The sequence below is a fragment of the Anabas testudineus genome, chromosome 14, assembly GCF_900324465.2.
Source record: "Anabas testudineus chromosome 14, fAnaTes1.2, whole genome shotgun sequence".
NCBI classification, from domain to species: domain Eukaryota; kingdom Metazoa; phylum Chordata; class Actinopteri; order Anabantiformes; family Anabantidae; genus Anabas; species Anabas testudineus.
The window spans coordinates 15,186,850-15,214,095 of NC_046623.1; the positions used below are offsets into that span (position 1 = coordinate 15,186,850).

Genomic DNA, 27,246 nt, shown 5'->3' on the forward strand with positions numbered 1-27,246 from the left:
GTGTTATGGTAGAGGTTTAATTTAGGTTTAAATTGTGTTCTTTTGGGAGACATAATGTAAGATTATCTTGGAGTTTGAGAACAACTTGAATGTGGTTTGGAGTTTGCAAAATAAAACTTGTGTTTGTATTGAAATTCTGCTAAACATGAACCTGCTACATTCAAGTACATTACTATATAGTGTGGTAGTAATATTTAATAAACTTAATGATATGGTTGGTAGCCTCTCCGCTGGACCTACTGAACATTATGTATCACTGAAATTATTGAAGAATGACAGAAAAGCCTTTTAATCACAACCTGCATGCGTAGGAGGAAGGTGCTTCAGAGCACTAAGCTGTTGAGTGGGTAATAGTTGTTTGACAGCATGAAAATGTGAGTCCCTTTGTTCTTCCTTTATCCATAATGTTTTATTGCTTTATGCTCCAGTTTTTTCCTATATTATTAAGGTCTTGCTAATATGGTAATTTATTGCAAACAATACAAAAGGATCCATCTTATGCATTGAAAGAGCCTAAAGACACACACGCACACACACAAACTGTAGCATTTTTCTTCATCTTGGAATTTAGCCGCAGTCCTTTGCCGAATAATAACTGTAAAATAATATAAAGATCCACAAATGCACGATGAATATTAAGATTGTTATGATGAATTCAAGGTGCCCTGTTCAGTTTTCTGTTCATGTTCAAGGTTTGAACTATTTAAGAATAATGTGCAACTGCCCTATTACAAATGGTCTCCTTCTTATCTTGGGTCTACATCATTTGGTTAATTGCATTTGTCGTGACTGAATTAATTGGCTGATGCACAATTATGGATTAGTCACCTGACAGTGCATAAAGTAGCTAAAATGAGATCCACCTTTAACATTTGAACCTTTTTCTTTTCCTATAATGACAAAGATATTTGGCTCCAATGGTTTATTAATTACTTGAAATTTTTTTTAATCATGTTTGCAGTTTACACCACAAATGTGAAGTCAGTTTACAGTACATGTTTTATCCTCACAGAAAGTTTTGTTTTACTGGTTTGTATCTCCGAACAATTAATATTTAACTTAAGAAATGAAATTAAAGTTGGATGATATTTAAATTAAAGTGACAGAAATAAGGTTTTTAAAGTGCAGTGGTACTTTTACTTGTGGTGGAGTACTTTTTTACTTCAGTAGTAGTAGTTGTGGTAGTACCTGTGTACTTCAGAACATGTGCAGCCCCGCACGGCTCCTCTATGATCATATTTTAAAGTAAATGTACATTAAAGTTGAAGCTCCAACTTCTTTCTACTGTTTTTATTGACTCTACTGTAAATGGTGCTGCGCTCCTATTGGTCCGGCGGCGCACCACGTGGTCGAGCAGTCACGCGCTTTCCAGGAACCCGTCAGGAAGAAGAAAAACAAAACAAACCCGAGAGGAGCTGCAACAGCGTGCGGACTCCATTGAAAAGGGAGCCTTATTGTGTTCAACACGGGAACCTACACGAAGCGAGGCGCATGGGTGGGGGTCCTTAGTGTGAGTACCGTCTTTATTGCCCAGTTTTGGGTGATGTTTGTTGAGCAGTGAGGCGTTGTTGACGCCGCGGCGGAGGATTAGCTTTGAAGCTAACGGCAGGACGGTTGTTGTTTATCGGGCTTTCAGCTGGGATGAGGAAGGGGGCGGACGGAGGCCATACTGACTGTGAGAACTGCGGGTGAAAAGGAAACTAGGTTCGTCAGTTCCGCGTTAAAAACAACAGTCATGAGCAAGTGAACGTCGCTGAGGTGTCGCTCACTGTGAACTGCAGTTTGTCGAGCTGTGACAGGAAGTGTTTAGATGCAGCTAACGCTTCGTTTAGCTTGCTGCACAAGTGTGTGCCACTGTCAAGTCAGTCACACATAAACGTGGAAATACTCACGTCCAGGGGGTTTTGGTCGCTGTGTCCTCGTATGATTAGTCTCAGAAGTGGGGTTACTGTGTGTGACCCGGGGTCAGGATGGTTAAAACTGCTCTTATGTAAGAAGCTTGGCTTGTGCTTTTACGTTACTTTTAAACTATCGTGCATATCACCAGCACTTACAACTATTTACCTTGACTTTAATATATCTAGCAGAACATTATTAAACTATACTTATTGTGGTATAGACAAGTATAGTTTAGCAGACTTTTTTTGCAGACAGCCCGAGCTCTCGGGAGGTACACGCCCCCCAACACATCCTCTACTGCTGGAAAAAAAAGCTCTACACAACTAGATATTTCTATGTTATCTTCGGTAAATAACACATCGAAACCACACTTGTCTCAGCTGAGGAGATATCTGATATTGAGGTTTCTTTAGGATAATTGATTAGTTTTAATTTTCACCCGAACAACACGCTGTTTAGTGTAAAACCCGTCTTGATTATATAAATATTGAATTCCTGCTTCTTCTTTTAAAACAGATTAACAAATGTGATGAATTGGTGTATACTTCTGCGTTGCATTCACATTTTGAGGTAGGTGGTAGATTTGGCTTTAAATATCTTTTAAACATAGCTATCTAGGCCACGGGCATGTAGGCCTCCAACTTGTTTATCTTCTGGCTCAACCTAGATTGAACTGGGCTGTTTATAACGAAGCAGGTCCCGTGGTTGACAGGCACGGCAGCCATTCAGAGACACCAGGAGGCGGGCTGTCTTCTCCGCTCGACCAATAGGAAGGAGAGATTACGTGGGTGTTGGCACAGAGTGTTAGATTGAGGTTTTGTTTTGCTTTGCTGAGGATCTGTGCTGAGTGCAGAGACTGGAGAGATACTGGTGACATTTATGGCTTCATTGACGTTTATAATAGGTCATTTGTAATCTATACCCGCCTGTTAGGTGGTGATAATTGTTGTGATGTGATGTTTGTGTTCTCGTGCTGTGCTTTTTCCAAAACAAGTGAATCTATCACAAACAGAGGAAGGGGTGTGTTTTTTTTTCATGTTTCTTTTAAAAGAATGGTCATAATGATCATTTATATTTTATATTTATTGTACGGTGTCATTATTGTGTGTGTAGTGTTTTTGTTGTTTTGTTATTGTGACTGTTAGATAAGGGTTTAGGAAACTGCAGCTCATTGTGCTGTCATCTGCATTTGCAATGTCTGGACTCGAGCTGGTCATCCATTACTATTCCTTAACTGTGGGGGACTTTAAACAAGCACTGAATACAAAAAGGGCATGTGCCTGTATCACCCATACATTAAACTATTCAATTATACTCTAGGTAATTTAGTCAACGCAATAATGCTCTTGTGTGCTTACAGCATGTAATTCTTTTATCTTTGTCACCTGAAAACCAAAAATTACTGATAATTGGAGCTACCGAGGGAGATCTAAAGCAGCTGCTTGCGATCTTATTGACATGACCTGATCATGGAACCTGAACTGTCTTTCTTTTACACAGATGTTTTTCATTCACAAGAAAAATGCAGGTTAAACCCTGCCCAGACTTTTTTTTTTTTAACCACAATGCTCTCCTGTCCATGAACTAGAGCTCAAGATATTCATTCTTCATATTTTAGATTTCATGGATGTCCGAGATGAGGATACTACGTTACCTTCAAATTTCAGAGTAACTTGCATATTTTCATATCTATCCATCAGCCAGAAAAAAGAAAATCAATAGGCAACTTGGTAAATGATTTAAGTAATTTTGAAAGCAGAAATGCCAAAGGTTCAATACGAGGGTTTAGGTGGACAGGAAAAGTTGTCATTAGTAGAAGCCTCGGTTTACCTCCTGAACCTCAGCTCTGACCTCTCATAGTAGGAAACACACAGTTGGAGCACATAACAATGCTTCAATTTCAGAAGGTATTGCGAGGCGGTATAATTAACAATGTTGTTAGTTACACCTGCGTTTGACTATCTATTCAGAGCTATTTAGTTTCACTCCACATTTTTCTCCTGTAAATCTCCCATATGTGCTCCTACTGCAGTGGCTCTGGTGCCTTCAAGGGTGGAACCCCCTTAGTTTGAGACACACTGGCTTACAGTCACCCCTTTTCCAATGCACAAACTCACTGTCCTGTACCTGAACTACATGTTGTCTCAGGTTCTGCTTTCGTTTTCACTGTCCTCCTCTATGTAGGTAGTTGTGTTTCAGAGCTGCTTTGGACGGAAAAGATGATTATATATCTATTGTGACATATACAGTTATTTCATCAAATTCAGGGACGTGTCTGATATTTTCTCTCATAAGCCACATAGAGTTTAAAATAAAGTTTTTTTAATTACCGTCCCGTTTGCCTGTTGTCACATTGTTCACATTTTTTTTATGTGTGGATTAATGACCTTTAATGATGTTTGCAGAAACTCTCTCACGTCCTTTTTTAGTAAACATGCTGGCATCTCCTGCTTGTTATCTCTGTAGGGATCAGGGACTGACTGGTATCAGTGGGTAACTCATTCTAAATAAGACACTGCTGATTGGCCTACTTGGCTCACATCCAGTGTTGTGAGATGGAGAATGTGAGCTGATGATAGTGGAGCTAGTGAAGTTGAGTGCGGCACAGTTATGGGCACTAAACTTATTTTGTTCAGAAGTAAACTAAAAGGGAGAAGAACAAAATATTAGTAGTAAATAGATAACTTTTTCTGTATTGTGAGTGATGATTTGTAAATAAAGGTGACCAGATTATTTTTTCAAACATCTTTTGTTATTAACCTTTATATTTACAGTATACATGCAGCTGCGGTGTTTGTTTTAAAGCAGCGTTTCTGTCTGTGGCTGGTTTGTTTCCCTACTGTAATGTCCTCAGTTTCACTATTGCCACTGCCATGCTGTCTTTTTTTAATGACCCAGTCTTTTCGACTTATCTGAAAGTTCAAATATAATTTGACTTACAAGATGAGTGTACAACCGGTCTAAGTTTGTACTAGGGCTGAAGAGTTGATATCGTTTTCAAATTGATATTGCAATATCAATATTTAACACAATTCAGTTTTCTAATTTTAAAGCTGAAAAAAAAACCTCATCCCCCAGTTGATAGTCCATACAAGTAGAAATTACTCAACTGGTATTTTTCTTGTTTTCACATGTTTATACAAGCAAAATAACTATTATAATTACTGTAATATAAACTATATAATATATTATTACTATATACTATTTGTTATGTGCAATAGAAACACTGAGCTTATCAGTACTTAAGTGACATTTCAGTAAAGTTCAAAGTAGTTTTTCTAGTTTTGGTAAATGCCAATCTATTGTTTTATTGGAAATTGGAAATTTTTAGAGACATTTGATCATCTCCAACATGTGAGCTGCAATAGTCAAGAATGATGTATCCACAGTGCATCATGTCAGTATAATCAAGTCAATCAACTTACTGAGATTCGGTGGAGTTATTATTGGCTGGATGAGCAAAAGCTGGCTCTGGTTTCACACATGGTTTTATGAGATGTAAACACGATAATGCAAAATTTCTCTTCTATCCTGTTGAGCAATATCTGTTTTCACTTTTTCACCTTGTTTAGCAACGTTACTCTGTACATTTGTTTGCTTGTCACAGCCATAGAAGGAATAATGAACATCAACAACAGTCTTGAAAATGAGGCAAGAGCCTTGGTCTAACTCACAGTTCAGACTATTGTGATCTTAAATCAAACTACACCCCAGCGTATAAGGAAAGACAAGATTTAACGCTGGCAGTTTTCATTGCTGAACTGCGTCAGGCTAAAACCTGAGAGAGAAATTCAGCTCAAGTCTTTTGAGGCCTGTCAGGCTCAGTCATAAATATCCGGCTCTACATCACAGCCTGTGTCAGCTACTGAGCAGAGAGTTGGATTATATTAAACTGTGCTACTGGAAAATGTTCAGTGCAGCTTCGACGGCTGAGGTGAGAAGAACTATGACTCGTTTAGACCCTTTGCCATTAGTGCACGCTTTCTGTTTCCTTGTATGATAGCAGATAGTTTGGATGAATGTTGTTGTTATTGTTGTATTTAGGCCATATGTTTCCCCATTCTGGTTCTGCTACAAGTGAAACCAGGCACAGCTGTCCAGGAAGGAAGTTTGCATCGAGATGATAATCACAATTTGTATTTCAGACGCTAAGCTTCTAAATATATTCTTCGTCATTAAAAGAGTTAAATAGTACATGCATATTTAGACTTGAGTATATGCTTTGGTGTTTGAGATGTTGCTTTTACAAATGCTGCTGTATTAGTAGTGTGCCCTGCCACTTCCTGTCTGTATGCAAAGTCTATATATGCATGGATGAAAATCAGGGTTGATAAGTTCATTTGAGTCAATCAGCAACCAGTGAGAGGAAGTGATGTAGTCCCCCAGTCTCAGGGGAGACATTGGTGTACAACTGTGTCAGCTGTTCACTGCATGGAGCCGTGTTTCTATGCAGATCCTCATTTATTTGCTATGCAAAAACAGTGAAGGGACCAAAGATCACCCCATGTGTTGCGGTGGGTGTGATACAGAAGAGCAAGAGAACCACAAACCAGCATATGCTGAAATTCAATGTGAAGGTCAAAGTGATTATATAGATAAAGTTTGATGCACGGTCTACACAGAACATGTTGCATGCTCTCTGAACAAATGTAGCAAGGCATTTAGATTTGGAAAAGTTGGGGCTTTTCGAAGATACAGTGGAGGCAGGGCTTGGCGTACACAGCAACTTTGAAGCTACTAGAAGCTTATTCTCATAACTTCCGGCAGCAAGTAAAGTCAGTGAGTAAAAGCACAATGGGGAGTATTGTACTAGTCATTTAAATGCAGACAAATATTTGCACATTCAGACAAATGCTCTGCCTCTACCTCTATCAACAATTGCGTAATGTATTATAGCATATTTTTATTAGTTTATTATTAGTTTGTTTTCATGGAAAATGATCAAATCTTTGTTCATCTTAATAACTAATAACTTAACGTCTTAAGCATAATTCAGTGTTGAAGAATCTGGGTGTTTCTAATCAGGTTAATAACACAATTAGTGATTATGATTTGGGGACCAGGCAACCCTGACACCGACTAAAATAGAAATAGAAACTACAGTAATTACAAGACTAAACTATAGACTTCGAGCTAACAATTCAGCAAAAATAATATTTGTCCTGTTTGTCATTTAGTAAATATCTGTTAAAATATTTGCTGATGTTTTGCACAGTGCACTTAATGCTAGCTGAAGTCGAACGCATTGTTGCGTCCTTTGTTTAAATAAATATTTAAACAAAGGACCTGATGCCCCCCCATTTGTTGTGAGTACTCTTTAACAGATATTATGTTTTGTAGCTGTTTCATTCAGAAGGTTTGATCTGGTTGGCCATGTTGTTAACACGTGATAACTTGTGTTTGTTCATGTCACAAGTATATTTAGACCATAAGCCTGTGAAAGCAGAAGTGAACAAATAGGGCAGAGGAGGAAAGATGACATTATGATAGACTAGTGTCCACTGCTGTGTTGACTTTAGTGCCAGCCCTGGAGACACAGTCAGAGCCTCCCATCCAGCTCTTACCAGGAAACGGAGGGAGGCCTGGAGGCAACAGTTCAAGCTTTTTTTTAGAAGCACAAAATATGCTTCTTCAAAAATGCTGAAACTATTTATGTGACAAACAAAAGCTTGGTTGTTGTAGATGATTAAGAATTTCAGTTGAATTCACACTGCACTGCACTAATGTAGCAGCTGTAATTCAGTGATGCTGTAAGCAGTGATGAATTAGCTTACCTGCTTTATAGTGAGCATCTTCACCATCTGTCCAGTTAATATAGGCTGGCGACCTGTTGTACTGTAGGAAGTAGCAAGCTGCAGAGAAGGAGGGATGCTGCATGAACGGCAGTGACTGGAGATTGAGATAAATAAAGACAATATAGTATTAAATTAATGCCATGCTGCCATTTTCATGTCAGTTTGCTAATTCCTGCAGCTTATGTTTGTGCAAATATTATGTGGTCTGATGCACCTTAAAAAAGGGTTTATTATTTTATAGCAACTTTATAGAAGGCAGGCTGCATGTGCACTTCAGTACCTGCACACAGAAAGGAAACAGGCTGGTTTTATATCCACATGTAGCTTTCAATTACTCAAAGTTCTTTTATCAATAGCTCTCAGGGTGGAGCAATTAATTGCTTTCTAAATGACAGCAGAATACATAATTGATGCAGTGATCTATTCAGTTAAAGTTTGTAGGTCTTTATTGTGCCCATGTGGCTTTTATTTTAAGTTGTAGCCTATAAAACAGACACGTTAACCATATAGGATAAAAACACAGCATGAACAAATTATTTAAGAAAGGGATCCGGCATATCAATAGCTGCAAATGCTCAGAAGAGTAAAGGGTCCATCTTCACATTCTCACATACATACAGAACTTTTAAATCAGGGCGTGAAATAAGTAGAATGATAAAATTATTTCTTACATGAGCTTTGAGTTGAATTTTTACCCTGCTGCATACTGCTACTGCACAAATAATTGTCTTTAATTCAATGTTTTCATCATTTAATAATCAGATTTAATTAGGAAAATACCCATAGTGGCAGAAAGCACCGGAATTGCTGCAGCAGTCTTTCAGGTGAAACATGTTAACTTCACACAGTTAATTTTTTTCAGGTTAGTGAGAGAATAACAAACAAACTCAGCAGTTGTGGTTACAGTCTGCCTGCCTGGTTTTTCTTCATTTCCTTTTGTTTTGGTTCTAATACTCCTGCTTTCTTTACTCTCTCTGTTTTACCACAGATCTGAAGCATACAGAAATCCCCACAAGACCACAACAGACCTCAACAGACCAGGTTGAGCACAGTTACTGACCCCTTCCCTCTCCCTCTCCCCCCCAGCCTCACTGGCTGCAACCACTGTCAGTGTGCGATCGTCTCGCTCAGCAGTAATTTATTGTGCTGAGCAGACAACCTCACACCACTGGGACTGGATAGGAGACCCAGAGGTTCCCACCACTGGGGCGCTAAGCTGCGCCTGGCGATGCCTCAGGTAAGAGGGGCCACGGGTAGAAAGGTTTCACTCTCAAACCATAATATATATGGACTGATAATACTGGTGCGTGTCTGTATACATACACCCACACAGAATTGATCAGAAACAGACCAAATCCACTGAACAGTAACCAGACAATGTCAGACAGCATCAGACACATCACAGATAAAGTGATTGACCTTTGTTTAGTGTGACACTGCATCCAAACGGCTGCTGGGGGCAGATGGGTAAACAGTAAGTGAGTTAGTGAGTAAATATGTGAACTCTTGCTCCTGTTAAAAAATATGTATGAAATGACGCACAGTGTTGAGTCTGAATAATTTTGGATTCAAGTTTTTTTGGTTCTCTGTGGAGCTCAGTAAATAGAGACGTTACACAATGAGCCTCAGCTCCATAAATAGATATACTTTACTTACGTTATTTACCTATTTAATTACTTTACTTTATTATACTTTGCAGAGTTGTACATGTCTGCTGATAAGTAACGACAACAAAATACAAGTACAGAAATTCTAAACTAGATTTGAAAGAGTGTCACAATTATATAATTCGGTATTGTATTTTAGAGATTTGTAGCAAGATTGCTATTCACTATCAGATTTATAACATACATAAAAAGTAAATACTAATCTTGAGAGAAGACAGGAAGGAAGGCAAAAAGAAAATAAAGACAAAGGAAGAGCTCAGTTTATCAGTTTTGGTTTTAACCATAGTGACGTCTTCAAGTTTTTTTTTTTTTACAAAAGTGTTTTTTTTAATTGCTGCTGTTGTGTTGCAGCCTAGTGTCAGTGGGATGGAGCCTCCCTTTGGGGATGCCTTTCAGATCTACTCATTTGCTGACCAGGCCCTGACCAGCACTGAGCTGCTCGCCACCAGCTCTGACCCAGATTTCATGTACGAACTGGTGAGTAGCTGCACACACACAAAATCTGATTACACAAAGAACCTCAACTGTTTCTACAAATGTATATTTGCACACATGTGCTGCATCAAATCCATGCTACAGACAGGCATCAGGCCTTGTTATTCATCCTTTGAGCCTGACTTCTTTTCAAATCAGTCACAGCTGCTCATGCTGTGGTGTCACTGAGTTGCATCTGAATTAAGGATCAAAGTTTTATTTACTTTTACATTGTATATACACAGTAATTGTGCTTTCGTACTGCTTAGTTTCCCATCCCATTTATTGTGATGGGTGAATACAGTGTGGTCCATAAATAGTCGAGTGGTGATAAGTTTCGGTAATGAAACACTCAAGATGTGTACGAAGTAAAGAAATTACAGACAGTTGCATGACCAGGCGTGGCCTGTTCCCTTGCTACACTATGACTAATCAAGCAGATAAGACAGGAGGCTCTGAATGTTACATTTCATATAATGATTATAATGCTTGGAGAGGGATGGCCCCATAACAGCCATAATTCTCTGCTGTGTTTTCATTTCTTTCTTTCTTTCTTTCTTTCTTTCTTTCTTTCCGCATCAACATGTGCACTGCATCTTCCTTGCATTTGGTCTCAGCTTAGCAAGAATACTATATTTTTTATGACTATATTAAGGGATGCTGTAGCTATTTTCTAAGATATTTTGGGGCATTTTTGCCTTTATTTTGATAGTATTAGTAGAGAGCTGAGCACATGAGCAGAGTGGAGCGGTGAGCGCTGGCACAAAGCCACACCAGGTTGGTCTGCTTATTGTTGCTCAGCGCTCATCTCAGAGGACATCCTGCTTCATTCAGATCGCACAAACTAACTCCAACAAAGCATGTATGTATTTCACAATTCAGGACCTGACACATCGTCTTGCACAGCTCTTATCTTCTCAATATTCTTCATTATGAGAATTTAAATGTAAGAAACAGGAATACATCATGAAACGTTGTCAAGGCAGTGAGTACAAACATTTTTGTCAGATGTTTATACCAGACACATCCTGCAGGAAGTCAAATATATTTATATCAGATCCTTCTCCTTAAGTTTTTTGTTAAGTGTTCTTAATGCCTTCTTTAGTTAAAATTTCTTCTTGTGAAACAGACAAACAACACTAATGTTATTTTGGCTTATTCTATAAAAATTCAAAACCCTCAGACAGAAAAACACATCAGACCTTCAGGAGACCTTCACCTAGTAGGCACATGCTGATATGGGTTGATGGAGCATTTATCTTAGCCAACATGCCATTATGACAATTGGCAAGAGAAGTATGTGCGAAGAAGCATAAGCACATTGACATTCTGCGGAGTGGCCTTTAGTCTAACAAGGACTAAAGTTTTCCACTTTTCTTGCCTGTTGTTTAGTTTTTAAAGACGTGTTGTGCAGCTGAGCACACACCTCTGCGGTTTGGGTGCGATAGCTACAGCTCTTTATGACAATGTTGTGACAGTAAGTTAAAAACGCAAAGAGACTAAATCCTCTGGCAGCTTTTCACATTGTGATGCCCAAACTGACTGAGAGACATGCTGTTACCTTTGCCTATGTCTCATAAGCGCATATACATTTGTAATTGTGATATGTGGAGTACTGTCATCGTATTGATGCATGGTCTGATCGTACAATGTTTAAATTAAAATTGTCCTTGATAGTGAAAAATTTATTTCTGTCTCTGCTGTCGCTTGTTAGTTTCTTCACTTTGCACCATATGCGATGAATATTCGGCACAACAGGGGTCTTTCATTTGTCTTTTCTATAATTTCTAATTGGATGTACAAAGAACATCTATGTTGGTCACACTCAGTTTAAACTTACACTAATCTTTGTTTGTTCACGTCTTTGTGTGAGTTAACAAAATCCTCTCGATATACTAGAACCTGAATGTCAAAAACTTCCGCATTAAAAGTTCTACTTCTCCACTTGCATCACTCACCAGGATCTTTCCCTCATCTCTGCAGGATAGAGACATAACCCACCGACAGAGCCCCTGTGGGGACAGCGTGGTGGGAGCCGGGGATGTAGGAAAGGAGGTGGAGGGCTGCGTGGATCAGCTCATGGGTCTGGGTGAGTGCGAGACGGCGTACGGCAGCTCAGCGTTCGAACAGTGGGACTCATACTGGGAAGACCTCACCAGGTACTGAATTATTTATTCATGTGCATCAGTTTATTTTTAGTGTGAGTAAAAATAGCAAGTAAATAAGAAACAGCAACGTACTGATGATGAATAAATCCAAAACTAAAACTAAAACTTTCTGATGATGCTGATGATGTGTTTCAATGTCAGGAACTGTGCTTGGCACTGTTGGTAACTAGTCAGTTGATCAGGTTGTTCTAGAAAAAGTTGGCAATTAAAAAATGCAAATAGTAAGAAGGTGGCTAGCTGATCTCCACTGCACTTACTACATCCTGCTCCTGAGAAGGAGAAATGCCATTAGCAGTACAACCAACAACATCTCTGCTGACTTTTTACTCAGAAGTCAGTCTGTGAACGTTATGAGATAAGACAGGCGCCCAAAGGTTTTTATAGCAGTAGAGTTTATCGTCACTCACCAGTAATCGTCAAGGCAGGTCATCTTCGTCTAACACAACTGTGACAGTGGGACATTTAAAGCAGGTAGTGGTTCTGCTCAAAGGCAGGGAGTGGTTTTCGAGGCCAGTAAACAACAAAGCAGCTGTATGCTGCAGTCTCCTGAGATCTCAGGTGATGCTCCTTCTGTCCTGCAGCTACCCTGATGCTTAGCTGCCAAAATAGTTTATGTCTGAGGTTGAATATCAGCTGAGGCCAGGCAAATCTCTGATGTCTAAAGGCTAATAAAACTGAGGTGGAATAGTGTTGTGAGGTTAGGAGAATCTGCTGCTAGAACAGGGTTGATTGAGGTTATGTTTAAATGGAGCACATTTATTCTTTTACAACCTCAATTGTCCAGAATAGTTTCACCATGTTTTGGTGCCTCTCATGTGTTACAGAGCATGTTCAGTAGAAAGGATTTTTAGTTTGCCTGGTATCCTTGCTTCTGATTGCCTTAACAAGTGTTTTTCAGGTATTTAGAAGAGTTAATCAAATGGCACAGTAAGGACACACTGTCAAAATTGTTTATATTTGTAGTTGGATTATTGAGTTTTTTGAGCTGTAAACTGTAATAATCAAACGTCACTGTTGATAGAGCTGCACGTGTTTGTGGTTATAGATACACACGGCTTGCCAGCTGTGACATCTGGGGCACCAAAGAGGTGGATTTCCTCGGACTGGACGACTTCTCTAGTCCCTACCAGGATGAAGAAGTGATTGGACGAACCCCAACACTGGCTCAGCTCAACAGCGAAGACTCACTGCCTGTGTGTGAGGCGCTCTACCCTTCTGCTGACCTCACCCTGGCTGCTCCACCTCAGTCTTTGCTTCCCCAGCCTCCCTGCCAAAGCAAGAGACCCCTGGTCCCCGGCCAAGGTTTGGGCCCCGGCTCTGCGCGACCCTCTCCAAGCCCTAAATCCTCTTCCCGTCCTTCACGCAGCCTTCTTCCAGACTTCCCTGAAGGCTCTCAAAAAGCCACCAGACCTGTCCCTTCCAGCACTGAGACTATGAGCAAGACCCAGACCCACCTCAGTCTCACGCAGGACCAAGGCCAAGCTCAAAGCAAGCACCAGCGGCGAGGAACCAAGATGGTAGCCCCAACTACTTATGGCCCTGACTTTGTTCGGAAGGCAAAAGTCCGCGTGAGTGCCGTGCTTAAAACTCCTGAGCGGCCCTCCCAGACAGATTTTGAGAGGTCAGATCCCCCTCTACCACTCTCCCAGCCCCCAGATGAAAAGGCTTCTACTTCAGCGAATGCCACCTTGGTGGGACTTCCTGGTGCTGTAGCAGGAGTGTCTCGCAACCTGACTAGCTTTGAAAGGAGAGCAGAGGTCACAGTAAAAAGAGAGATGTCTGCCTGGTCTGCCCACGTGCCTCAGCTAGTTGAGGCGAATGAGGCCATGGAAGGTAGCACCTCTGGACTGGCGAACAGTGCCGATATTGTTGCAGAGGCTAGCGGTGGCAGCAGCGTTCTGATTGTCGACGGCACAGAGAAGAGCAAGGAGGAGGAACACAACTACTCTCTGTTCCTGACCCGCAGCAGACTGGCCGGCAGAGGACACGCCCAGCTGGAGGAAGATGAGGAAGAGGAGGACGAGGAAGAGGCAGAAGAGGAAGAAGAAGGCGATGGGTTGGAGCTAGACGACGAAGACCATGATGAGGGTTTCGGCAGTGAGCATGAGCTATCTGAAAATGAAGAGGAGGAGGAAGAGGAGGAAGATGAAGACTATGAAGCAGATAAAGACGATGACATGAGTGATGCCTTCTCTGAACCAGGTAGAAACCCTGTAATACTTCTGCTCCTAGATTAACATGTGTAATCACTCCCTTTCCTTTTTTTTCTCACTCTGACTTCCTCCTTGTTCTCACGTCTCTCTTATCTCCCACCTCCACCAGGCTGCGACATGGAGCTGATGGAGGACATTAAAGGCCTGACAGCAGGTGTCTCCAGTCGGAAGAGAGGCAAGCGTCGTTACTTCTGGGAGTACAGCGAGCAGCTCACCCCCTCCAAACAGGAACGAATGCTTAAACCGTCTGAGTGGGACAGACACACGCTGCCTAGCAACCTGTACCAGAAGAACGGGCCTCTCCATGGTATATATACATACATACAAATACACAGAGTCACACATATAAAAACTGTACTCTGTATGTCCCCAGGCTTGTACTGTAGGACATAATCCTTGCTTTAAGAGTTTATAATGATCAAAAGATTAGTGAGAAACTTAGTGAGAAAAGGAAAAGCTGTCACACTGTCACGTTTTTGTTCATGTCACATTTCAGTGACATCATTCAAGTGATGTATTGTAAAGATATGTAAACAAAAGGATCATGTGTCATTTCTCACAAAAGGAACAGGCCTTTTAAAAACAGTGGAAATGAAAAGCATGTAAGCTGTTTGTACAGGCAGTGAGCATTTATCTTGTATTTGTGACCAGATTTAATCAGTTCTTCTGTTTATAAATGAATTTTGAAGCTTTAAGGGAGGACTCTTATTGCATTTTGATCATTTAGTATAATTTATTATATGTCTTCAAAAAGATAAAGCTTTTTTTTTTTTTTAAATGTAATCACAAGCAGGTAGTTGTGGTGCAGAACACAGTGATTATTTACTTTATTATAAATCCAGATCTGTTATAAGGTGGATCTACCACAGGTGTCACCAACTGTGGCTAAATGGAAGATAGATAAGTAGTTCAAAGCTGTTTGCTATTGACAGTGAAGAGAAAAGGTATAAATCCTCTGGGAGACTTTCAGTGAACACAGAAAATTCAAATGCATCTCCCACTCTCTGTAATTGAGCACTTCAAGAAGAGGAGTATTAGCTGGTGGTGGTGCAGGAAAATGCTTCATGATTAATTTATTATTCAGACTTGTATTTAACATACATCAGCCAGCAACAACTTCATAAACAGTAAGAAATCAATTCATGATATGTCATTGACACCTGCAGATTCTTGGTCTTAAAGAGAAATTGCATATAAGTGTTGATCTCCCAACCTTTGGCAGAACCTGTAAGAGAAATGTGTCAAATTAAACATTCAAATTCATGTGGGAGTGATCTTTTCTTTTTTCACTTGTCTTAAAGGAAAGTACATGCTGAAGAAGTCACGTCGCACAGATGTTGAGGACCTGACTCCCAACCCACGCAAGCTTCTGCAGATCGGCACTGAGCTCCGCAAACTGAACAAGGTCATCAGCGACTTGACACCAGTGAGCGAGCTGCCGCTGATTGCACGACCACGGTCCCGCAAGGAGAAGAACAAGCTGGCATCAAGGTAAAACATACAGATCTATACAATGCTATGATCCTGCTGATCTCCCCGCTATACGAATGTAAACAAATTCACTAGTTTTACTGCATGAGCTTAGATTACAGTAGTTGTAGTTAAGGTGCGATTTAAGAGCTGTATGTCATGTCTCACATTGTTTCCTGTCTGCTGTGTGTTGCAGAGCTTGTCGTTTAAAAAAGAAGGCCCAGTATGAAGCAAACAAGGTGAAGCTGTGGGGACTCAGCACAGAGTATGGTACGTTTTTAATGGCATTATATACCTTAATTAACATTAACATTAATCAAGAACTGCATTTATGGAGTTATATTGTATTTATTCTAAATTTTTCTATAAAACCAAGATATTTAGCTGATATTTAGCACATATAAGAGTAAAAATACTCAAAAACGTTAATACACACGTAGATGATCGTCATATGTTACTTAGCTTTATCTATTTTAAACTTTGTGACATTTCTATGAGGTTTGACTCGAAGCTGAACCAATGTTGGTTAAATCTACATTTTGTGTTCATGCCTCTGAGCGTCTAATATGTGCTTTAACACATGCCTTCCTTCAGATCGACTGCTGTTTGTGATCAATGCCATCAAGGAGGAGATTGTGGCGCGAGTCGAGGACTCTTCTCCACGTGCGACCAACATGACTGACACTCTGGAACGACTCATCCAGGAGACACTGGGTGAGCATTACCTGGCTAATGAGACATGTAAACCTGACTCAACTGAAGACACAGCATCTTGTGAAAGATGATTAATAATGTATTTGACATACATTTAATGTAAAATGGAACAACTTCCTAGCTAAAGCCTTTGTGTGACCACACTACAGTTAAAAAGTGGTGCATAAAAATATCTACATACAGTATATACATTTACATTTAGTATAAGAATAGTATTGTGGCAATTAACATTTTTGTTCAGTGATAATAATGCATCCCATTATTCATTTCAAAAATAAATGTTAGCCAATTAAAATATATAAGAGCTTACACTGAGCTTCATCAATAATAAATATAATAATAATAATAAGTATAACAATGATAAGTAAAATTTTTATGGTGACATAAGAAAAATCTCACTGTGTATAACTAAAGAAAGTAAGATACATGAACTAGGGTGTTAGTGTTCTTTATTCTCCTAAATTTCTGAGTGTACCTTTATGTTTCTCTGCATGTGCAGTGTCATCACCTGTTGCTGGGCAGACTTCAGACTTCGTCAACAAGATCTTGGAGAACACAGGACGCGGCGATCCCACCGGCGGATTGGTCGGCCTGCGAGTCCCCACCTCCAAAATCTAGACAAGCAGCGGTCCACTGAGAGCAGTGGACTAAACATTACCACCATGCTGTCCCATTGTAACTATGCTCCCCTCTGCATGCCCCTCCAACCCAGAGTACATACACATTGTTAGTCACACAAACACACATACCACTCCCTGTGTGTATGTATGTGTGCTTGTTTCAGCCATGCACCTGTGTGGCATACACCCTAGCTTTTTGTCTCTGCACACTGCGTGCAGACACAGTGCATCACTGTTTCCCAACCCATCGTGAGCACCTGTTGGGAAATGCACCTTCAAAAGCAAGTGATGGTTAGGTGTATAGTCAATAGCACGTCCTAAATCCACTGGTGATTATTAGATGTGTTTAACATAGCATTGTGTGGAGTTGGTTTGGTTGGGGGTCTGCTTCCAGGGCTGAGATGGAGACAGTCATATGAGTGCAACCACTGGAATACTACACACAATGTGTTTAAGGTCATAATGACAGAGGAAGAATTGTTACAGACACCATCAAGGATGGAAAAGGAGGTTCACCTCACATGGAAACTAAACCTAACTCCAGGATGTTCGATTTACCAAATTAAAGAAGCACTTTGCTGATTTTTTTTTTCTTTTTGCCAAGACAGCTGCAACGAAACTAGCAGCATGCTCTGAGGCATTACGGGAATGGCAGGAAATATTTTGTATTGAAGGCCTAAATACGCTGCCCGTCCAAATAAAAAGCCACCACGTAAGACCATCCCATTGGATAATCAAGTAAAGAAGACATCTAAAGAGATTGATGAAACTACTAAAACTAGGTGAAGAACTGTCCAACGCATTATTAAAAACTGGAAGGATAGTGGGGAACCATCATCTTTGAGGAAGAAATGTGGTCGGAAAAAAATCTGGAATGATCACTTAAATGTTTGGTGAAATCAAATCGTAAAAAAACAACAGTTGAACTCAAGGCTGTGTTTAATAGTGAAAGTAAGAGCATTTGCACAATGCAAAGGAGAGAGAGAGGTTGTTACTAAACGGTGATCTCCCATCATCAAAACAAGATCTTGGAGGAAAATTAATGCAGCTCTGGAGCTTATCGAATTAGACTGTGTGGCTTTTTTTTTTTTGGATGGGCAGTGTATGTTCATGCCATCCCCTCTTTGCCAATTTGCTTTGCTATGGTCAAATATAAAAGTTGGCAAATTAATGTTGAAAACAAAAAAAGAAGTAAAATATCAGAGTTAAAATTTCAGAAGTAGGTGACAGACATCCTGTTGGGTTGACGTTTGCAGCAGACGGGACAAGGCGTAATGGCTCATATTGACCATGTGGAGGGGATGTATGTAGTTTGGTGCTTTTTGGCCTTGTGCTGGTTATAACTTGACTGGGTGAAATGGGCCAGTATGGGAGCAGACTGTGAAGAAGATGATGGTGGTGACGAAGATGACAAACAGTGATCCATCTCCTCTAGGAAACTGTACATAAGTGTCTCCCAGTGAAAAATGGCACAGGCTCTCCCTTTTTGTACAGTAGAGATGACCAGGCTAACAGTTTGGTGTGTTCATACTAGTGTTTGATCAGAGTTCAATTCATTGTGCCTTGTTTATGTATGTGTGTGTTTCCGTAAGTCTGAGTGAGTGCGTGAGAGGGACTGAGCAAGAAGAGGTGATTGGTCAGACCGCCCTGTGGTCCAGCCAAAGAGAGGACTATATATTACACTGAGGGTTGTTAGTGAATGCGAGGAGGGAGACACCTGTGGGGTTTGTTGTGTATTTCAGTTGTTAAAAGATATTTTGAATGTACATAAAGCAAATGGAAACTCTCGTTGCGTGATGCCACAGAGTCTGTGTATATAGGAGGGCTCTGCAATAGATTACTTATGGTTTTTGGTACTCTGTCTTTAGGGATCAGGAGAGGGTTTAAGCGATATTTTTCTTTAGAGTTACAAAAATATTTGCACACTATATTTTGATTGTTTTTTGTACCAAAGACACATGCAACGAAATGGCGACTAGCCAGTTAAAGTAAGGTTTTGCACAGCTTACCTGACGCCGTATTGAATGTAAGAAATGTGGGAGGGTCAGGAAACTTCATAGAACTGTGAAATTTAGCTTGGGTCCAATTCTGTACAGAAAAGGAACATTCATTCATTTTTTTTTTAAATCTAAAAATGTATCCCATCGCTGGGTTTATCCAGAACATTTGTTGCTTAGGAAGCACTTCATTCCTGAACTGATTCCTCCCTCCACATGCTAATTGTGTTAAAGGCGCTATGTAGGACAAAAACCGAGAGCGCTAGTAGATAAGCTATGTTACATTATTGCTTGTTTGTCAAAATGTCACCAACAATAACCAAAATGTTATGTTTCGGTGTCACTTGTTTGATTTCTGTATGTAGGCGGGATCTAGTTCATCAACAAAATATTAACTGAATTGTGTTTTAAAGTACTGTATATAACATTAACAATATATCTATCAATGGTGAGACGCCACTTTCCATGACAATTGATTCATTTTTAAGCATGACACATTTTTAAAGCCTATCCTTGCATCAAGAAAATTAGAGGAAAAACACAAAAACCAAAAAAACGTTATTGTTATATTTTTGTATTTTAGCTGCCTGCTAGCTTTCCTGTTGGTTTGGAAGTATTTGTTGTTTAGAGTCTCCCAGTGGAGAGGGAGAGGTGTAAGAAAAGAGGATAATTGTCTTAAAGAGCAGCCAGTTCATCTGATAGCCTGATACTTAAAGTGTCATTTGTGAAATACAGAGAATCAGGACTGGATTTGTATAAAACACAATGCAGTTTAAGTGGTCTTTAAAGAGAATGAGGATTCTGTCTTTAGCGAGGACATGAATGTGTCCAGGAAACCAAGAGGTGTACAGAGGGAGGATGTGAGGGCAGATGAAGAACCAGCTGCAGTGTTGCCACAGACGCTTTACAGGAGAAAGCAGACTGATGCAGATTCAGTACTGGTTGTATGTATTCCCTCTTTAACCATGAATTTGGCTGCATTTTGTTTCCTCGTGGTGGCGTTGCTAAACTGTATCTGCCTGGCCTTGCCTTCAGTTGTCAGCTTACAGCCTTATTGACCGGTCACAGCTGCAGAGCGTACGTTTGCTCGCGAATCGCACATAGTTCGCAAATGTCAGTCCATGAATCGACGGCACGTCCTATCTTTTCAAAATGCATGATGCCTGTATGCTTCCCTATCAGAGGAAACGCTGCCACTTCAAAATTCAGCCAAATTCATTCGAAATTACGCAGATAAAACAAAAGTTAAGAGTTTGACGTGGCTGAATTCAGGTTAGTTTGAAGGGAAGAAAGTTCTCCTTCACAGTATGATGTATGTATGATGATGGTGATGCAGAGCTGTGGTCTTTCAATATTGTGTGATTGAATAACAGCTAGTGCTACATATATATTTTTACTGTTTCCGTTTTGTCTAAAAAGGGAGAAATGGTGCTTTTTCTGAAACTAGGATGATAAGTATCGATGATTCTTAGTTGACTTCTTAGTCTAGTTGTAGCCTAAAGACTTGCTCTCCCCTACCGTCCATAGCTATTTTCTTAGTAGTGATTTGTTTTTGTAAATAGTCTATAAGTTAATATGTATCTTCTAAATGTTAGATATATGTATAGAATACTCTATCTTATATGTTTGAAAACAAAAGCACTTTGTCCAAAAAAGGAAAAAACTAAACAAAAAGAAAAGCATTTTTTTCTTCCATTTGCTGCTAAAGGCCTGGTGTGAATGCTGCAAGTGTACTTGATGACTACTTGCTAGGATAGGTCTATTACCTGACTTGGCCAGGTCTAAAAACTAGCAAGGAACAGGTATATGACCTGACAAGGGTGAGATCTAAAGGTTTCTGGAGCCATGTAATGATATGAGGTGTTGTCTGAGAGAGTATCATTGCTAGGCTTTGAGACGCTCAGTGTCTTGGCAGGATATGGCTATATCCTGATCAGGGATCACGCGGATAGCATGTTTGTGGTCTTATTAAAATAAAAAAAAAGAGGGTTTTGATTCCAGGGCCCCTACATTGATCCTGATGCTGACCCCCTTGGCGTCATGATTCATTTGCCTTCAGTAGAGGTTTCCTATGGAAAAACTGATTCTGCTTTGGCTTCCTCTTCAGGGTGATGTACAGTGTAGACACATTTCTCCAGAGAGCTATATTGTTATCATTTGTAAACTGATTTCTACTTGTGACTTAATGAGGAGGGGTTTAGCCTAGGGCGGCCAGGAAGAGCTTGTTTGAAAGATGTTGTTCCCGGCCGCCTTGGGGGAAGTTACTATATCACTGTACTGTATGGCAAGCCAATTACAAATAGAGACTCAATCCGGACACTTATTGCCTTCTTAAATGACTTTTCACATACACACAAACAAAAACAATAACCTGGCAGACGAGTCATTTGCCTGAGGGTGGTGACATTGTTCTGCCAAATAACGGTCAACAACAACAACAAAATCCATTCAGCCTGATTGGCTCAAAGACGGGGTGAAATATATCTGAAAAATAACTTCAGAAATCTGAAATACTTGTGCTCAGTTGTTTCCTTTGAGACAATATTTGATGCATTTTTTTCAGCTATAATTTTGCCCAGGTTTAGTAGGGGGTCAACAGTGGTTAAAGGGCCGCTGGTTGACGGCCGGCTGACGTGAGAAGTGTTTTGCTGTCGATCACGAGGCTGGTTCAAGAGCGAGTCCTCACAAGTTTTTACATTTAACATGATAGGCGCAAGCTGTGCAACTTTACATTGAAACCAGAAGACTCTGTGGCATTTTAACAGTCAAGGAAATGAGTGAAAATCCACGCCAGTAAAACTATTCCTTATTCTTTTTATTTCTGATGATTCTGATGAATCCTATACAGTCAACTATTAAGCTACTAGAGTGTGTAACTTTGTGCTACTCTTGTCCAATAAAAGCTAAATGGATCCATAAAGCTCTTCTTCAGCAAATCAGGGTAATATCGTTCTTCTATCTGACATATGTGATAACATATAAAATCAAAAGAAAATATATTTATGTATTCCAATTATTGTCGCCATTCTTTACTCTGTACAAAATATTGTGTGTGCGTATGTGTGTGTTATGAATTATCAATGTCAATCAATATGGTGCAATGCTCTCTACACAAACTGAAAAACAGGCCAACAGACTTCAAGAATTCACAATGTTTCTCTGCGTTCTTCAAATCGGTATTCAAACAACCACAACCTACAGCTGAAGGATTTAATTCAGATTTCCAGCCGTGATTCAACTGGATTTTCGTCACGTGGTGCTGATTACTTTTTTTTATTATTATCCAAGAAATAATCCCAGAATTCAATTAGAAGATGTGTTCAGATCCACTCACAGATACATTCGTCCATGTGATTATTGGTCCCAATCGCTGTCATCTGACCAGACTCCCCCTGATCATTTTTCATTCTGTCGATTAATGGTATGTTTTCCCTGTTGGACCAATCAGAGGAAGACTCGCACTGATTCTTGCTCTAAACAACAGACTGGTGTTTTCTGCATTATTGACCTGTATGATTGTTACTGTTAAGTGTACCATTATTTCTTTTGTAAAAGCCAGACTCCTCGACTTGATCCCACCTCAAAAATGATGGTGGAATATTATTAATAATATTTAAAAGGGTACAAAATATTTACCATAAACAAAATAAATAAAAACACTTATTCTGGTGCATTAGACTATTAAAAATGTTTATAGCAGGTTGAATGTTCTCAAATTAAATTTAACCTATTTGTAAATATTCAACTTGCATATTCAAGAATGATTTCCAGAGGAAATATTTGGTAACGCTTTGTTTTACAGTCTGAATATTTTTTTTTATGTTAAGTACCAGAGGAAATAAAGACAGTATTAAAAGAATTAACTTTCGTTTGAGTATTATCACTTTTAGTAAGTTTAAAGTAGGTCAACTGAACATGTGGAATTTATCCACAAACATAATTTAATAACAAATAAATAAATAAATAACTAATGAATATTTACTTGGCTCTAAAGCGGCACTTTTAAATGCACAGCTTTAAAATATCAAAATAGTAGCAGTACCTTTTAGATTGGCATTTGTAAAATAGGTATTACCAAATATTTGTCTTAAAATCTCTAAAACTAGTCGTGTGTTCACCTCCTCCTGCGGTGATGTCAGATCCTGGAGTCTGGCTTTGAGTGTCTTTGGAGACACTTGAAATATTTGTCCTGTTCGAACCCATGTGGTCTGCCCTCACTGCTTGTAAAAAACACCTCTCATCTCCACAGAGGCTGTATGCTTATTACCCTCAGTAGTATTCTCTGTGTAAATTAGATACAACCAGAAATGTACTTTGTGACAAACCATGCAGTGGGAATGATGTTTTTTTGCATGCCAATTCCCCGCATAGCACTGAGAGAATCAAGCGTTGTCTGGAGTTGCTTGCAGATTGGCAAATAATTTGGCCACCCGTCAGAAAGCGTCTTCACCATCCCGAGGTGGTTGCATGGCTTTTTGGGTTCACTGTACTCTCAGTTGAATGATTTCGTACTTGCTGCTATTGAACGAGCACAAAGAGACTTTAGGGTTTGGTTTAGCGTGTCATTGACACATTTATAGTACACGATTAACACATACAACCCAGTTATTTTTTTCCACATCTTCTTTCCTAAGACAGTCAAAAGAACAACAGCGTTACTCACCGTGCACTTGGTTTTTACATATACAAGGGAGAAAAACAATATTTTGAAAATGATGCCTGCTGAACCAGGTGCCTTAATCAAATATACAAGAACACAAATCTGCACCTTCTGACAGTCTGGAGGGGGTTTCCCTACAGAAACAAGGGGCTGGGTTTCCCAAAACCTGAACTTGAACCTCATTTTAACCCAGAATAAAACATGTAAGACATTTGACTTTCAGCCTTTAACAGCAGATAACAGCTGTTTTTCCAGATAGAAAAGGTGTTCCCTTATAAAGTATTACTGATGAAGAGCATATGACAACTTCTAAACTAAATTAATGTTGTTTTGGGAAACCTGGTTCTGTTTTTAACTCTTTCTCTGCCCACTACGCCACGTTATCGTGTTTTCTGTATTGGCTGCTGCTGCTATCACGCCGGTGTGTCCGTGTAGAGAAAAGCAAACTTCCACTGTGTCTGAGGCAGAGGGAGACTCGGGCCTGCTTTTTACTTCGTCAATTACAATGCATTCTTCTTCTTCTGTGGTTTTGACATGGAGCACTGTGTTGCTGCCTCTTGAGACCTTTTTGAGAAAGAAAGATAAAAAACAACAATAAAAAAAAAAACCTTTCCGTTTCTTAACTTTGCTATTATGAAGTGCCAGACCCTCCTTGAAGTCAGTGTTGGCACTGAGTCGCAGGTTGCGAATGAAGCGACAAACTGAGCATGGAGGTAAACTGTGGTGCTAATCTGTCAGTGGCTGGGTGCTAACATGGCTGTGTTAAAGCTGTATTAGCCATATTATTCCTTCTGTTGATGACTCTGGTCAGTCTTGTGTTTCTGACTGCTGCACTGCTGTATGCTGACATAGCGAGGTATAACTCTGCTGCTGCTGCTTTGCTGATGAATGTAGACTAGTCTTCCTCAGCAGGATCATACAGACAGAAGTGAGTGTCTGACGGAGCTTTTTCCTGTTGTCTGACTTTGTTTGGAAACTCTCAGAGGGAGACTCTTGTCGTCAGGATCCAGAAAGATCATGAATGTTGTATCTTTGTATGGCCGCTGTCCTGCTTGTATGTTTAAACCTTTTTTTTAATTAATAATATTATGGTTCATAGTCATGCTTTGACTCTTATCAAATGTTGCACGTTTAAACTTTCTTTTCCCTAAATTATGTTTCATTGCCTATTTCCCTTATCCCAGTGTTCATGCCATTTCTTTGATATTTATTTGTTCAGTCCTGTAAATTAACATGTACGGAGACCGTTTGCTGAAACTCGACTTTATAGCTTTTCAACTGAAGCAGGCGTTGAGTCAGAGTCTGAGGTTCACAGACGTGAACTAAAGTCACAGTGAAACCAGACTTAAAAATGACTTTAACATAATTTCATGTGATTTTATATAAAGTATAAAGTAAAGAAAGTAAAGAATCATCTACTTTGAGGAAGATTATTAAGAATTAAAAATAAAAATTGAGAAATTAATAAAATAAACCAATAAATACACTTTGAGCTAAGTAATAAATTCAATCAACACAAAATGAAACAGCAGCTATTTTCTTTCTTGTATAAAACAGGGCTCTGGGAAATTATATATTTTTTGCATTTGATGGTTTATAGACAAACAAAACAAATAATCTGCTGATGAATCAAAAATGAAAATAGTCCTTAGCTGCAAACATAATTAACTTTGAACATTGATTTACAAATAAACTATCAATAAATACGTCAGTTTAGATCAATGTCTGAAATTGCAAAATTTGTTACAAAATCTTAAACAATCAACTTATAAAATATAATAATAATATAATAATATAAAATGGACAATGCAGCTTTTAATATGGATATAAACAGATGCACTTTGATAAAGCTGCAGTATGCAGTTACTTTATGTACTTTATGTTATATTATCTATTGATAATGTTTCGTAAGTTAGATGAAACCTAGATCTGCAGTTTCATTGTGACTTTGAGTAACTCTTGTCTGTGAAGCCCATGAAGTGTTCTGTCATTGGAGGTTTGACGCAGAAGGGTTGGCGGAGACAGAACCTCGCCTTGACACAACTCTTCTGCTGTCATGACTCTAGGCTGAGGTTCAGGAGCTCCGCAGCCTTGGAGCTCCGGCTCGGAGTCAGTTCACCTGTTCTCTCTCAGTTTTGTGGGGACATTTGAACATTTGAGCAGTTTTCTGGGAAAACTCCAACACTGCGCCAGAGATGTTTCACCCCTTCTGGATGCTTTTTTTGTGTTTTATTTTGTTTTCAGAAGGGCTTTGGTTCGCAGTTGTGTCATCAGGGAGCTCCTGAGATTAGCCAGGGGTCACTAAAGGCTGGTGGGCAGAGACCCCTAACCCTCCCCTGCAGTGAATGATGTAGGGGAGGATTACTTTCCTCTTCTGCAGACTGATCTTATTAAAGCAAACGACAACAACTCACCCTCAATAATAATAATAATAAAAAAACAAAAAACAAAACCCCTCTTTCTATATTTACACACGCTCAACTCATCATGTAACACTGCAATGATTTACATCTCCTTCCAGACTTGCCAAAATGCATGGAGCGAGAGACATTTATCGAAAAGAAAATGTTTATCTTAAAGCATCTGTTCTGTTTCCTTTTTCACTTTTGATAATAACGACAGACAGTATGACGATTTTTATAGGAAATCCATACAAGTCCAAACATGTAGAGGATGTGGGAGGTATCGGTCATCCTGAGCTCCACAGCTACATGCCATTGTTATGATGCTTCTGGTCTTGTATGGTAACTTATTTGACTAGATCAACAGCATGGGATCTTTCTGTAGTTAGTCCTGTGTGTGTTCCTCTCCCCAGTCTCAGTAGGAAGACTGTACTTCATTGCTAAGTGCTCTACAATAGATCTCTTGGTGATTATAATTTCATAAAAAAGCAAAACCTGCAGAAAGTGTATCCTGCTGAAACTAACTTGATCCTCTCTTTAGCAACAACGTCTATATTTGTAGTTCACATATATGCCTGTTCGAAAACAATATCTTGACAGTTGTTATATTTATGTTGTGTAATAAATGTTGTGCTGGGTTTATACATTGGTTTCAACTAACTTTTCTTTTTGTTTTACATTGTGTTTTTTTTTCTCTCAGAGGCACAAATGTTGGTTTTATGCACAGGCGTGGAAATTGTAAAATATGATTTTTGGTTTGTACTGTAATAACTCATTCTGTTGCAGAGCTTCTGACAGTTTTTGTCTCTGGCTGCTTGACATCCTGCAGACACCTGCCCTGAATCTCTGTTGTGTTATTGTGCCTCTTTTTCTTTCTTTCTTATATTTCTTTCTTTCTTTTTTTTTTTTTAATCGCCCTTCCTCTGTTGTATCAGCCAGGAGTTGGTACCACAACTCTGCTTGTAACCACAATAGTCTGATTATGTTTATTGATTTTAATATCAAAATAATAAAACCATTAGCACCCCATCCTGGCTCTTGTATGTTGAAGTGATTAATGTATCTGTGTACAGTGGTTTCAGATTACTGATATGACTTTAAACAGTGATTTCTACAACTGTTTTATTTAATTTTCTTATATATAAAAAGGCGTTCTACATTGTTCTA

At 39.4% G+C, this 27,246-nt stretch overlaps 1 protein-coding gene across 2 annotated transcripts; it reads left to right on the forward strand.

Annotated features, from left to right (window-relative positions):
• Positions 1-1,388: 1,388 nt before the first annotated feature.
• On the forward strand, positions 1,389-27,108 carry crebrf (creb3 regulatory factor). 2 transcript variants are annotated; one of them, XM_026370372.1, is made up of 10 exons: positions 1,389-1,510; positions 8,683-8,931; positions 9,713-9,838; positions 11,819-11,994; positions 13,049-14,205; positions 14,326-14,523; positions 15,518-15,707; positions 15,883-15,956; positions 16,281-16,400; positions 16,900-27,108. In XM_026370372.1, exons 2-10 carry the CDS (start codon positions 8,923-8,925, stop codon positions 17,016-17,018), a joined length of 2,169 nt encoding a protein of 722 aa, XP_026226157.1. In that variant the 5' UTR covers positions 1,389-1,510; positions 8,683-8,922; the 3' UTR covers positions 17,019-27,108. The 2 variants fall into 2 exon arrangements, with proteins under 2 accessions (XP_026226157.1, XP_026226158.1); XM_026370373.1 differs by lacking the exon at positions 1,389-1,510 and adding an exon at positions 2,452-2,469.
• Positions 27,109-27,246: the final 138 nt, after the last annotated feature.